Consider the following 15,550-nt stretch of genomic DNA (forward strand, 5'->3'; position numbering starts at 1 on the left):
GCGTGTCACCAACAGACTCTCCAAAGAGTTGGCCGATGAAGTAATTGGTTCTGTCATTGACATATTAAATCCTCTGGAACCGCATGAGGCCTGGCATGGTGCATGCTTAGCGCTAGCTGAGCTGGCAAAGCGTGGGCTGCTGTTGCCACATCGTTTGCGCACGCTGGTGCCACTCTTGATGCAAGCTTTATTTTACGATGAAATGAAGGGCTACATGTCCGTGGGTCAGCATATACGCGATGCTGCCTGTTACATGTGCTGGGCGTTTGCACGCGCCTACAATCCAGAGGATTTTCAACCTTTCGTGGAGCAAATATCTTCAGGTCTGTTGACCGTAGCTGTATTCGATCGTGAAATAAATTGTCGACGCGCGGCAGCTGCTGCTTTCCAAGAGAGTGTTGGTCGTCTAGGAAATTTTCCACATGGCATAGAAATTTCAACAGCAACCGATTTTTTCTCTGTGGGCTTACGGCAAAATTCCTACTTGAATGTAGGTGATTACATAGCACAATTTGAGGAATATCAAAAACCGTTGATCGATCACTTAGTGGAGCGCAAAGTGAATCACTGGGATACGTTGATACGTGAACTGACCGCAAAGGCTTTGCATAAGCTAACCTTTCGCGCACCAGAATATATGGCAACTGTGGTGTTGGGACAGCTTTTGAGCAAAACGGAATCTATTGATATCAACATGCGACATGGCACTGTGCTAGCTATTGGTGAAGTTACACTGGCCTTGAGCGAGATAGAGCGTCAAGATGAAGGCAACGCTTGCAAAAAGTTACTATCTAATCAATTGTTGAGCGACCTAAATGAGCTTATGGCAAAATATGTGCATCGCGATATGTTCCGTGGCATGAGCGGTGAAATTATGAAACACTGTTGTACTGATTTCATAAGAAATTGCAGCTTGGCACGCATTGAAGCATCTGTCAGGTGTGTGGGTGAGTACAAATGTCTTTGTTCAATCATATGAGAGTAGTTTTTACATTTACATTTTGCAGAATCCTGGCAGTACATCATCGATAAATGCCTGTTAAATAAAGCGTCTGCCATACGCGAGGGTGCCTCCGCAGCTTTCGCAGAACTTTGCCGCTCATACTATAAGGGTGAAGAGCGAGTGGGCGCAAATGCTGAAATTATAAGAAGTTATCTGAAAGGCGCCACAAATATCATGGAGGAGCACACACGTATGGGCTATATAAGCGCTTTAGGTGCTTTGCCCGACTTTATGATCAAAGCGAATTTAGATGACGTACTGGAAAGTCTGATTAAGCATTCGCTCACGCCAACACAAGCTGTTATTACAACCGGCGAAGTAATGAATCAACATGAGAACCTGGCAACGGGCACATGGAGCGAAGCGAGACGTGATAGTGTTAAAGCGCTTAGCAATGTGGTGCAGACATTGGGTTTTAGTAGAGACACCAAAAGTAGGTTTTGTTAGAAGCGACAAGTTTTCTAGTAAAATTATAATATATGGGTATATTTCTCTTTATCAAGTCTCATTTGGCAATCCAAAGTATTTCAACAAAGTTGTTGACTGCTTTATAAAAGCATTGGATGAATACACATTAGACAATCGCGGTGATATTGGCGCTTGGGTACGCGAAGCAGCTATGAATGGTAATTAAATTGAAATACAAAAAATTGTTTATGAAAATTGTATGTGTTTACTTTTCCAGCCATCCATCAACTTATCACGACATGTCCGAAGGACCTACTACAGCCACAGCAAGTTCATCAAATTATGCTGGGCTTCATGCAACAGGCGGTTGAGAAAATAGATCGTACACGTGGCCTTGCCGGTCGTCTCTTCTGTCAAATTATAACTACTACACCGCCCATATCGCACATACGGCATCATGCACGCCTGTTGGAGATATTCCCCGCCGATGTTAATAGTGTATTGTGGCTGTTTGCCGACCAGACATTCCCGCTATTCTGCTCCTTGCTCGATTTGCCCGATTACTCACAGCGCGTGTTGCTCGGGTTGAGCGCAAGCATTGGACAGTTGACCGAGTCTTTGGTAAACAAATAATAAATCTGTTATACTCGAAATATAATTTTTCAAATTTACTTTTTTTTTAGATAAAATACTCATCGGCAGCATTTTTCGAATTTCTACGTACACATCCTGCAGAAGTACCACGTTTATGTAAAGAAATAGTCGCCAATTTCGAAGAAAATGTCATGAATGAACGCGTAACCTATCCGATGTTGAACTTCTTGGACATACTTATAAGTTCAGGTTAGTCTTAGTACAAGTCTTAGTATTATCTATTTTTCACAAATTATTGCATTATTCACCTTTATAGGCACCATAAACGTGGTATTATTGGATGAGTCAAATACTTTTGGTGATGACATTTACCGCCTGCTGAATCTTGAGATTAAAGGACACAAAAAACTGTATAAACTAGTATCGAGCATTAGTGTCTATTGCCAGCTGGTGCAAGTACCACATCTTTGCAAACGCATATTATCCAAAATGGCAATATTTCTTGGTCTTACCCATGTACATGTGCGCAAAACAAGTGCTACTAAATTATATGAAGCGCTTGCCTTGCATGGTGACAGTTGTGACATTCCCGAAGAGAATATGGATGAGATATTGAATATATTGTCCGAAACAGACTGGGGATCGCCGCTAATTATGGTGCGTCCCGTACGCAATCAACTATGCGAATTAATGGGTATTAAACCGCCGGTTAGTGGTGTGGCAGGCACAAGTCTGGAAACAGCCGGTGTTGCAGGTGCGGCTGCGGGCGTGAGTGCGGCGCTACGCTTTAGAAATTAAATTGTATGAAACAATATTGATGCATATTTCTCACAGCGGGAGGGATTTTACTACCTGCCGTTCAATATTTCAATAATTTTATTTTTTTTTTTAACAAATCTACATTAAATTGTAATTAAAAACCACAATTATTGCTTATAATTGATTATAATACGCCGCCTTCAGAAAAATAAATGTTGCCGCAAATATTCCTTAAATAAATTTTGTTTTTTTGTCTAACCTAAAGTGAAAATTCATATATTCACTTATATGTATGTATATGTATGTTCCAAGTAAGTATTTAATTTCAACCGATTTTTTATACACAGTTCCGCAATTTTTCATTTCCTTTATTATTTCTTTTTTCCCAATTCAGCTAGTTTCGTTTTATTCCCTTTCGTTCCAATTGGATCGTTCGTGTGTACGACAGTTCGTGCGCGGCTTTATTACAGTTAACTTTGCAAATTCAATTGTGCGAAATATTTTCCTAAAATAAACGCGATAGGTGTGATTAAAAGTAGTGAAAAGTGTTAAAAAATGCTGGTTAAAGTTTAATTTAAAGTGTAAATGTTCTTTGTGCAGTGAAAGTGAAGTGTAGTAAAATATATTGTAAAAATGGTTCAATGGCGTCGGTTTCGCGAATGTGTTCACCCGTGGTGAAGTAAAGTGCTATTTTCAATGCAATTAGTTTGTATCCTTGTCTTTTGCTATAAAATATGTTTAATGCAATATATAATGTGTGTTAATAAGTAAAATATGTGTTTGAAAGTGATATATTTATGCTATTTGTGAATTTCGCTAGTCGCTTGCATCCATAAGTATGCATGTGAATGTGCATGGGAGTTTTGCGAGCTACAACCGCTATAACAGGGTGGCACTGATTAATGGCATATTAAATGGTACGTTGCTGTTACTTATTTAAATACATAAATTTAAATTGTAAGAAATGCATACTTTCGATATTGAATAATCATAAATAATGAGGACTGTTAAGTATATTAAAGAAATTGTTATTTATTTATTTTATTGGTAGTTATCATCATAGCTTTAAAAAAGTATATCAACGTAGCTAACGGGAAAAATTAAATTACTTTTAAATAGTTTTAAAAAATAGGTTATCCAAAAATGTCATCTCGCTAAAAATGTATTATAATGTGTAATAAATATTACATACGTACATTAATTTGAACATTTGTAGAAATTAATGTGGGTATGTATATATACTTACCTTGTATATACATACATATGTATGTATATAGACTTATACATACATAAGCATTTATTTTTCGTTTCCGTTAGTGCGTTTATACATTTTTTTCTTTCATTTATTTCTAGTTCGATCTGCCGTTATGACAGGGTGACAACGCTGAGTGAGTATTTTTAGTTTTAAAATGGACATTAAGAATATCGAAACTTTCTATTAATTTATTATAATCAGTCGCGTTTTAGACGCCGCGCTTAACAGTTGTTCACAGCTACAATCGAAATTCGCTAAAGACCAGTTAATAATCACAGTTTATAATTACAGTTTATATTTATAATTAAAAAAAATAAAACAAAATACATTTCAAACCTGAAATTTAAAAAAAAGAAAAAAATAATCAAACCAAAACACAAAATGGACGTAGAGGCTGAGGAGCCCGAGGGCTCCTGGGCTTATAAAATGAAAGAAACTACCAAAAAAGTAAAAGTTGATGACAAAATTAATATTGAAAGAAACATAATAATAAAACCTCTATCAATAACAAACACACCAAACCCATACAACCTAGAAAAACTCACATACGATGAAGACCACCAAGGTCCATTCGTTGTATATATAGACACTAAATACAAAGGAAACGAACGAAGCCCAATAAACGCGGTCGCGATCACGGGCTTGATGAAGAAACTGAATTATGGACACGATGATATAAAAGAAATAAATAAAGTTGGATACGGAAGAATCAAGGTTATATGCAAGACGGCAAGAATAGCAAATGAAGTATGCAACAACCAACATTTGAAAGATAAAGGATATGAGCCAAAAATCCTGCAACACTGCATAGCCAAAGTGGGCATCATTTTCGATATCCCCACAGAAATCACAATGGAGGAGCTAATGAAAGACATACACTCTAGTGTGCCAATATTAAAATTGATAAGAGTGGAAAACAGGTCCAAAAACGAAAACGAAATCAAAACGCCAACAAAAAGAGTAAAAGTTTTTTTCAAAGGCCAGATCATCCCGGAATATATAACCTACGCATACACTAAGATTAAGGTAAGCCCTTTTATAGCGTTGACACAGTGCTACAAGTGCTACCGGTTTAACCACTTTGCTCAGCACTGTAAGGAAACTAAATCGAGATGCAAAATATGTTTCCAAATACACGCAGTTGAAGAAGCATGCAAGAAGTTATTATGCCCAAACTGTAACTTCGAACATGCTCCAACCGCAAAAGAATGTCCAGCAAGGGTAAAGGCATACATAATAAAAAGAACGATGACCTTAGAAAGTAGCTCCTACAGAGAAGCCCACAAGAAAGTCGCAGGCATTTTAGGAAACCGATTCGAACTTTTGGACAACTATGACAACAATTTCCCTCAATTACAGAGTAAAAACACCAATAATACACATCAAAACCATGATTCGACAGCATACATCCATAAAATCTTACCTTTCAGCAAAGTAATCAAAAATAATACTAACAATACAAATAACAATCGACACAGAGAGCAGGCAAAGGCAAGAAACACGATGCAAGAATGGAGAGAAGCAATTAAACCAGTCAAAAGTAACGAAATCATTATAGAAACAAGAAAGTGGCAAGAAACACAAGACACAGTAAATGAGTTAAGTGCAGCAATAACAAAGCACTTAACTACCAACATCCAACAAAGATTAAATCCAGTCACAATTGAATTATTCAACAATATTCGTACTTCTCTCAATAAATTAATTAATATATTCGATACTACATTAATAAGCAATAGTTCAAATGACATCACAAATTAGAATTTTACAATTTAATATACAAAGTTTGAAAAAACAAGGAAACAAGGAATTATTAGAAATCTGTCTCCACAACAATAAAATAGATATAGCTATATTAGCTGAAACATGGTTAACCAATAACAACGATACAAGTCTAAAAAACTATAATTACGCATATTCCAACAGACAAGATGGTTTTGGTGGTGTTGGAATATATATTAAAAAAAACATAAAATTCACAATATTTAAAATACCAAGTGAAATTGAACACATTGGTATAACGACATTAAATCTCAAAAGAAATATTAACATTATAAGCGTATACTGTCCACCAAACACAACAACAAATACCTTCAAAAATGAAATAGAAAAATTATTTTTACACACAAGACAATTAAACAATATGACGCTTATTGGCGGTGACCTAAATGCCAGAGCAACAACATGGGATAGGATATCCTTTAATACCAAAGGAAACATTCTAGAGAACATTGCTACTGACAACAATTTTATCTGCCTTAATGACGGTTCTCCCACTTTTGACTCCAATAATGCTAGATCAACTTTAGACGTAACTTTCATCAATAACAATATCAACAACACATGGAAAATAATAGATAAATTAACTAATAGTAACCATAGACCAATAACAATAACCTTATTTGACAATTTTCAACTCAAACATAAAGCAAAAAAAATCTTAATGAACCGCTTGTTAATCGATATGACCAAGTTCAAAGTAGGCGACAGTTTAGATGAATTCAACAACTCAATCGAACAAACATTACAAAAAAACACAATAAATATCAGCAACAATAACAAATACATTCCAAAACATTGGTGGACAAATGAATCACAAAGATTATTTAGATTAAGAAACGCAGCAAGAAAGAAATACAATCAATACAAAACACTGGTTAATTGCGAACTACTGTCAAGAGCTGAAAAAAATCTTACAAACCATATATTAGAACAGAAAAAGATTAATTTTCAAAAAACTATAGATGAAATATCAACAACAAACAATAGTAAAGAAATGTGGGCTACAATTAAAAATTTAAAGAAATATCAATGTGATAAACAAATTAACAATTCCTGGAATAATCAAGACAAAATAAAATATTTAGAATTCATTGCTAGGACAACTACACAAAATCGCACAATCAATTATATCAACAACAACAGAGAAGAATCAATAGAAGAAATGAATATAGACAACTTTTTACAATTTTTACATACCAGAAATATGAAATCAGCCAAAGGACCAGACAACACTTCATACAAGATGATATTTCACTTAGCCTATGAAGAAAAAGTAAAATTATTTAACCTATTAAAAAACATTTGGTTAAGAGGAAAAATACCAGAACACTGGAGAGAGATCAAAATCATCCCAATCCCCAAAAAAGGATACGACACAACAAATATCTACAATTATAGACCAATATGTTTACTTTCAGTACTAGCAAAAAGTATTGAAGGCATCTTAAAAATACATATAGAAAACAAAATAAATCACAATAACTTACTACCCGCAAGATCTTATGGTTTCCGAAAACACCACTCTACTGCACAATGTATTAATGATCTGATCAACACAATTGCTTTACATAGAAAACAAAAATACCAAGTAATGGCTGCATGTATCGACGTGGAAAAAGCATATGATTCTGTGGATGTGGACATCCTAAAAGACATACTATCTACAACTCAAATTAATGCTAAAGTTACCGATTGGATTATTTCATTTTTAAAACAAAGATACATCAAACTAGATCATCATAAAGTTAGCACTAACAACGGTTTAACACAAGGCAGTGGCTTAAGTCCAACACTTTTTAATTTATACACTGCACAATTACACTCAATAATAGATGAAAATTGTAACCTATTCCAGTTTGCCGATGATTTCTTTCTTGTATGTTACCATAAGAAACGGGACCAAACTCAAAATATTCTGAAAGAAAAAATAAAAGAATTCATCTCTGAATGCCACAAAATCAATTTAAAAATAAACCTTAATAAAACCAAAAGTATATATTTCAACCAACGTAACTCACAAATAGATATCCATATAAATAATACCCAACTTGACCAAGTGCGAAACATTAAATACCTAGGTAGATATGTAAGCGTCAACAATGCGTGCACACAACATGTTAAACAAATAGTGGACAAAACAAATAACACATGTCGATTCCTTAACATTCTGAGTGGCTGCAAATTTGGAATAACACCAACGAAATCCTTGCAACTCTATAAAGCCTTTGCACGCGCTAAAATGGAGTACGCCGCGTCATCTTTTTCCAATATTTCGAAATCCGCTCTACAGAAATTGTCAACTTGCTGCAATTCTAACCTCAGAAGATGTTTGGGATTAATTAGATCTACCCCGACACATGTAATTTATCACATGGCCGCAGAGCTGCCACCTAAATATAGGCTAGAGATGGCAACAGCCAAAGAAATAATTAAATGTATCGCATACAACCTACCAACAAAGAAAATATTGCTAACCAATAATCTTGTTAAACAATCTAGCTATTTCAAAGTATATGAAAAATACAAAATAATTTTTTTCAACATCGCACCAGTACATAAAAACCCAAGCAAAACTAATAAAATACGAATAAACGACAATTTCTTTAAAGGCGTAGTAAACAATAAAAAAGAAGCAAACCAATCAATAATAAATAATATATACAGAGAAAAAATTCAACAACTAGAAGCAAATCAATACGAAATATTATTTACAGATGGGTCTATTAAAGACAATAAAACAAGCGCTGCTTTCATCCACGAAAAGTCAAATACTTCTAAATCTTTCTACTGTAACAAAAAGACTGCTTCCATGACAGCAGAACTATTAGCAATACATAAAGCTATAGAATTTTCAATTGACCAACAATTTACAAAAATAGCCATTTTGACGGACAGCTTAAGCAGTATAATAGTATTAAAAGATTCCGAAAACAACAATTTCATTGCCCAAGAAATAATAGAATCTATAAATATGTCTTCAATCCAAACAATAGAAATTCATCATATACCTTCACATAGCAACATCCAACTAAATGAAAAAGCAGACAATGCAGCCAAAAATGCCACACAAGATGGAGAACTACTAAGAATACCGTGGTCAATCAAAGATGCAACAAAAGAAGTATTTAACAAAATAAAAAACGAATGGGAACAAGAATACAAAAATAAAATTTTATCTAAAGGAAAAGATTATGGTAGCATATTCCCAAACTTAATCAATAAGCCATGGTTCCATAACAACAAAAATAGAATAGATCCCATGAAAATTAAACAATTAAACAGAATACTAACAAACCACACATTTTGTAAAGCCACATTGGCTAAAATGAATATATTTAATAATTCCAACTGCGAAATGTGTAACACAACAGAAGACACAAATCACATACTCTTCCATTGTAACAAATTCACAAATATAAGATCCAGATATCCTTTACTTATCAACAACTCATCCATAGGCGAATGTTATCGAAATTGCAACTCTGCGGCATGCATAACTTTTACTAATTTCTTAAATGACATACAATTAAGTTTATAAAATTGATCCACACAATACTATATAATATTGAATTGGCGATGGCGTTATAGCTTTAAAGCTGGCCAAGTAAATCTTCATCCCTTGTAAAATTGTATCTCAAGCGGTGAAGTAACTTTAAAGACATAAAAAAAAAAAAAATTTATTATAATTTTTACCTTCCATTTAATAAGTGAACAATTAAAATATATTTAAACATGTACAAATGTCTAAGGTAGAACATTTAGAAATATAAATAGATGTGTACTCATGTATGCACGTCCATACATGTGTATGTATGTGCGAACATAAATATTTCACTTCCGTTTACTCGTCTCAGTATCTTTTTAATTTCCTTTGTTATTTTCCCATTCGTTCCAACTGGGACATTTGACCGGATCTGGTTTTCAGATGGTTTAGTAATTTTAGTTGGCTATTGTTTCCGTTAAAATATGTAAACTGTTATTTTCGTAAAGAAACTTAAATTTGGTGTAAAAATTATTACAAATAAATTTTTAAAAATATTTTCGTATCCGTTTTTAATAACTTTCATAATTCGCATACATATCCAAAACAATATTGAGCAGAATATACAAACGTATTTTAATATAAGCTGCTAAAACAGGGTGATTCAACAAAATTAACTATGAAGATGTAATGTTAATAATATATGTTCATATGTATGTAGGTCGGATTAATTTGATTAAGCTGTTTTTAGAAATATATTTTTTTTTACCTATCATGCTGTGGTCATATAAAGCGAAAGTATTTGGACATGAAAAAGCACTTATTACAAATAATTCTTCGGGGATTGTAAAATTGTAATTGCTTTAGGTAGCTTAGGTAGCAAATGCAAAATTTTGTTTCGGTTACTTTTGAAAAAAAAAAAATACTCCTTGTTATAAAGCTAAATTACGAATTTCAAAGGCTTTTTAGTAATACCTTCTTAAGTAATTTTTGCATTCCCCGAATTATAAATTTTTTTTTATTTATTTAAGTACGACTGATGACGGCAGGTATGTGACCTTGCCGAAATTAATCCCTAATTTTCAATTGATCATAATTGAATTATCAATTTCAAAGGCTTTTTAGTAATACCTTCTAAAGTAATTTTTGCATTCCAAGATTATTAAAATTTTTCTTTATTTAATAACAGCTAGGTAGGTGACCTTGCCGTGATTAATCCTTAATCTTCTTGTACCTACTAACAAAGCAATTAAATTATCAGTTTTAAAGGCTTTTTAAAAATACCTTTCTTAAGTAATTTTTCCATTCCAAGAATTATTAATATTTTACTTTAATTATTTCATTTCCATTGATGACAGCCAGGTATGTGACCTTGCCGAAATTAATCCCTAATTTTCAATTGATGATGATTAAAGTATCAATTTGAAAGAGTTTTTAAATAATAATTTTCCTGACTAATTTTTGCATTCAGTAAGTTATTTTCTTATATCCTTTATTTTGTTTTATCCTTTCTATATCCTTAATATTCTTTTATTATTTATTACTGATGACGGCAAAATGTATGATTAATCCCTAATTTCCTTGCACTCACTAACAAAGCTGGACTACGTTAAGTGGGTCCCTCTGACAACAATAATATGTGAAAATTGCGTCTTTCTGACCCTCTTCCAGCCTTACTGTAGCGGCTATTATACTTACTGTTCTTTTTTTCATTGAAATTTTACCCATAAAATAAAACAAACAATTCTTTGTTTTTAAGTTTTTGGCCTTATAGAGCGTTTAATTTTTAATGCTTTTTATGATATTTTCAAAAGTAATTATAAAAGTTTTTCCATTATTTTTATTACATAGTAGAAATGAAAGAAATGCATAAGCATTTATATGTATATATGTATCCATATAGGTATAAATGTATGTTTACAAACTACTCAGACACAACTGTACTTATAAACTAATGACTAATGCTGTTTGTGCAAATGTATGTATTTGCTATTGTTGTCATTACCAACACTTTATTAAAAAATGAATGATTTATGCGCTTAAATGTCATTTCTGGTCATAATATTGACTTTCATAGACCTTAGCTGGTTTCTACTAACGATTATATACACAAGTGGCATTTACTGGGCAGTTGTGCCACAAAAATAAAAATTGAGAATCCAACAAAAAAAAAAATATAATGAACACAAAATAAAACTAACCTATAAATGTTTGTATTTAAACAAATGAAGATCTTTTGAAAGTTTTTGCTTTAAAATCAATTATTTTCACCAATCGAATACATTTTTTTCCCCATAACAAAAGACTTAAGACGCTAACTTTTCTGAGTGTTAATGTGTCGTATTTCCCTTATACTAAACAGGTATACATTATGGTTTATTATTGCTTACTATGCTAATTAATATTATTTTTTTCTTGCTCCTTTTTTCGTTTGCATTAACTTTGGTCTGATTTCGTTGTTTTTGAAAACTGCGCGTTTTTCGCAATGTTTTAAAATTAATTAAATATGTTTTAAATTATTAAAAAAAAAAATTATTAAAAAAAAACTGACTTGTGCTTGTCCACTTTAAGAAATTAAAATCTTCACCGCACCGCAAGATTTTTCCCTTCACTTTTTTATTTTCATAAATTTGCTTTTGTATTCAAAGTCATTATTGTTGCTTTTGCTTGCGCGTAGTGTAGCTACTTCGTCTACGCACGCGAAGCTGCAGTGACTGCCAAATTTGTTTTCATGCGTTTTGGAATTATTTTGCGTTTACCACTCGAGACGGCATTGTTGCTTGTCTTTTACACTCACTTACATAACTACCTACTATATTAAATACACAGTATTCATTTAAATGCTAATTAAAAGCACACATAAAAAGCGTTAGTGTGTGCAACAAAGACACACCGGCCAGTTTCAGAGACTTTAGACCGACACAATTTTACTGGGGTCTACTTTGACACGTAAAAACACCGTATCGTCCTTGATGAAGGGTCGTCTGTGTAGCATTTCATGCGAAATGAAACGTGGAAATCCGAAACCCAATTGATCTGGTTCATTCGATGGCCGCTGGAAGTTCTCCCATGTGGGATCCGGCACAAATGACTCGGCTACACCGCCCTGTCCCGTTTGCGCGCCCTGTTCGAAGAGTGTGAATGTGATCGAGTGTGAGAATGGCCATTTGAGTAATGCATCATATTCGCCCGGCAGCACTTTTATGTAAACGGAGACATGTGTATTCTCACCGGGCCCATTGCCATTGAGAAACATTGACGCCTGCAATTTGTAACCGTATTGTGATGTATAGAATGGTGGCGACACTAATTCCAAACCATCTTTGCTGCGCGCCTCTGTCATTTTCGACGACCAATCGGTGATCTTCCACAATAAAGTGCCTGTATAATTAATGGACAACTTCGACACAGCCGTCTTCAGCATTTGTATTTGCTGCCCTTGACGCGACGATAGCGCCACCATCAGTGATAAATGTGCGGCGGCATTTGCTTCCAAATGCGCTTCGAGCATATGCCGAGGTCCTTTGAAACGACAACCGGCCTCCTTGAAACTGCAAGCGATCGCCAGCGCTTTGCATTCATCGCGCAAATGCGCTTCCATGTCACCGCGTGCAATAGCACCGGCATCGCAACGTTGCGGACAGGTCATGGGGGCGCGTGGACATTGTGCCACATGCAGCGGCAGTGTGTCGCATGAGAATTCACGCGTACAATGTACGCAGCGACGCAAACGTTTGGCACAATCCTTGGACTTGTGCAGTGTCATGCGTCCGCGTAACACGCGTTGACCGCACTTGGCCTCGCAGTAGATAGGCTCCTGGCCGCAGGTGCCGGCGTGCTCTTCAAGTCCGGCGCCAGAGAATTCGCTCTGACAGAATTCACATTTGGTGCGTCGCATGTTGCAGGTGAACTGTAAGTGATCGGTCATCATGATGCGTGGTATTTGTGCGCCGCACTTGTTCGGACACTGTGTGGCATCGTGTTTGCAGACGTTTAAGTGACCCTGGAAGATGGAAAAAGTGAGGTTAGCGTTACATTTGAGATAATGGGAGTTAAAAATGTTATGTGCAGTGAAGAAATTCGCTTAAATAATTTAATCAAATTTAAATGCAGAATTTCTTTAGGTTAGAAAATAATGTTTGCTCTATGTAAATAACTATATTTGTGCTTTATTAAAATAATTTTAAAATAAAAAAAATTAAAAATTTTAATTAAGTTTTTTTATACTTAAATTACAATTTTTGTGCTTTATTAAAAAAAAATTTAATTTTTAATAATTTAAAATTTTTTTTAAATCAAATTTTAATTTTTTTTAATTAAAAGATTTTTTTTTTAATTAATTAAAATTTTAATTTGTTTTAATAATTAAAAAAAAAAATTATTTTTAATAATTTAAAATTTTTTTTTATTTATTAAAACAAATTACAATTTTAATTAATTAAAAAAAATTTTAATTACAAAAAATTAAAATTTTTTCCAATAAAAAATAATTGAGTAAGGTAAAGTCTGAATAGAACCATATATTGTATACATCCGTAATATGGCGATATTTTGAATGAAATTAAAATAAAGGCGGCCGTAAATTCTTTTTTTGAAAATTTTTTCTAAATACTGAAATTATGACCTTCCACTAAAAGAACGTCTACAATATTTTTTTAAAACATAATTTAATTAAAATTACTCCTATGTCTATGTCTTAACTTTTTTTCATCACATCACCCCAACTGCCCTCAGTTTCTTTCACTACCCAGAATTTATTAATTCACTAGAATTCCAGTTACTGCTTCTTATGAATGAACATGAAAATCAGAAACATGAAAATGACTACTAGTTTTTTATGAGCGCATTAGAGGTCTATTAACAACAACAACAACGAAAGAGTAACAAAAGTCTTTCTTATATTGTTCTACAGGCATCTCTGTTTATAAGTATGTAAGGTGCGTTCAAAACACGCTTATTAAATGGTGTTGGCTTAAGAATGAAATTATGCTGCTTTATGTGTTCGTGTGTATTTTGGCCGGTGTTATGAACTTGTTAGTTGAGGTGACTTAGAAATAATTAAATTAAAATTTTTTGTATACTGAGAAATGACTTAAAGTAAGCTATACGTAACTGTGTACGTGTGTGCTTACATAATATTTTTTATAAATATGTATGTACACTTGTCGTTATACACACCTTTAGTTTTCTCAGCTCATCTGACCATTTACAGCCCTGTTTGTGATGTATACAGAAGACGAGTGAACCCATGATGGCTTGTTTGGGGTCGGGACCGGGGTAAATCTGCAAGAAAAAGAAGAAGAAAGTGAGAATTAGTTAAATGTTATTAAAATATGTTTAGAGGATGTGTTTAATTTAACTTTTATATGCTTATTTATATTTTTCTATTTTTTATTATTTTTCATTTAAATAATATTTATATAATATATATTTTTTTCTGATTTTTTCTATACTTTCACACCACACTAACCTGATATTCGCCTTTTTTGCCGAAAATATTTCTAAAACACTTCATCTATATACTATTTTGAGAATTATTTATAGCATGCCATGCACTATCACTACACTTTGCAGTTGCCTTTAGAGACTGACATAAATTTACTTTATGCTTTGACATTTATATGCGAAGTTGTTGATTTAGGCGCGTCACTAACTGACATTTGTTCTATCGGTCTATATATATAAGTATACATGTAGTTAGGCTGGCGACCTGTTGGACAGTCAAAACACACAACTATTTGTTCTATTGATGACAAACGCTGATAATTTCGGATAAGCCCTGCTGTTCGTAGCAGACAGGCACCAAACCTTCTTATCGGTTTGGCTGTTCAAATGCATATTGGAAAATACACTTTTCATTTCACACAACAGCAAATGCATTCCTTCTGATATCTAAATTTATGGAAAAATGAAGCGATTGAAGAAAAAGTATAAATAAATAAACAGGTTTGATAAACTCATCTTCCTATCTTTCAAATAGGCGTTGAAATCAAATATTTTTATTTGTCTTCTTCACACAGTTTTAAGGAGCTGTTAAGTTGCTACTTTTTGTTGGAAATTTGTTCAAATAAGTTTCATTAATAGTCGTTTTGGTGTGAAAATTGTTTTCAAGGATTTTGTGAAATTTGTTTTAGGATTTCAAGAGTTTGTTCTTTGCTTGGTGTTTGTTTTTTATTTCTATCTTTGTTGACTTTCTTAGCATGTTTCCGAAATGCCTTTTGACTAAGGATTATTGCTTTCGTTTTTTTTATAAAAAAAGTGTTCCTTA

At 33.4% G+C, this 15,550-nt stretch overlaps 2 protein-coding genes across 3 annotated transcripts in view; one reads left to right on the forward strand and one right to left on the reverse strand.

Annotated features, from left to right (window-relative positions):
• Positions 1-3,010, forward strand: LOC105228737 (tubulin-specific chaperone D; the record flags this gene model as incomplete). The annotated part of the gene is given in 6 exon segments (XM_049449637.1): positions 1-947; positions 1,008-1,436; positions 1,507-1,629; positions 1,689-2,032; positions 2,095-2,254; positions 2,322-3,010. Coding segments are annotated over 6 exon segments (2,485 nt in total), but the record flags the coding sequence as incomplete, so codon positions are not given.
• An 8,515-nt stretch (positions 3,011-11,525) lies between these two features.
• Positions 11,526-15,550, reverse strand: part of LOC115065719 (TNF receptor-associated factor 4) — a 25,199-nt gene continuing 21,174 nt past the window's right edge. The window contains exons 1-3 of one of the 2 annotated variants that reach the window (XM_049448277.1): positions 14,753-15,162; positions 14,461-14,565; positions 11,526-13,285 (exon numbers count right to left, since the gene is read on the reverse strand). In XM_049448277.1, coding sequence (XP_049304234.1) covers positions 12,194-13,285; positions 14,461-14,565; positions 14,753-14,797 — 1,242 coding nt within the window. In that variant the 5' untranslated portion in view covers positions 14,798-15,162 and the 3' untranslated portion in view covers positions 11,526-12,193. Of the gene's footprint in view, positions 13,286-14,460; positions 14,566-14,752; positions 15,163-15,550 lie in introns of those variants that run through there. The other variant, XM_049448273.1, reaches the window with a different exon arrangement.

The sequence above is a fragment of the Bactrocera dorsalis genome, chromosome 1 (assembly GCF_023373825.1).
Source record: "Bactrocera dorsalis isolate Fly_Bdor chromosome 1, ASM2337382v1, whole genome shotgun sequence".
Taxonomy (NCBI): Eukaryota; Metazoa; Arthropoda; class Insecta; order Diptera; family Tephritidae; genus Bactrocera; species Bactrocera dorsalis.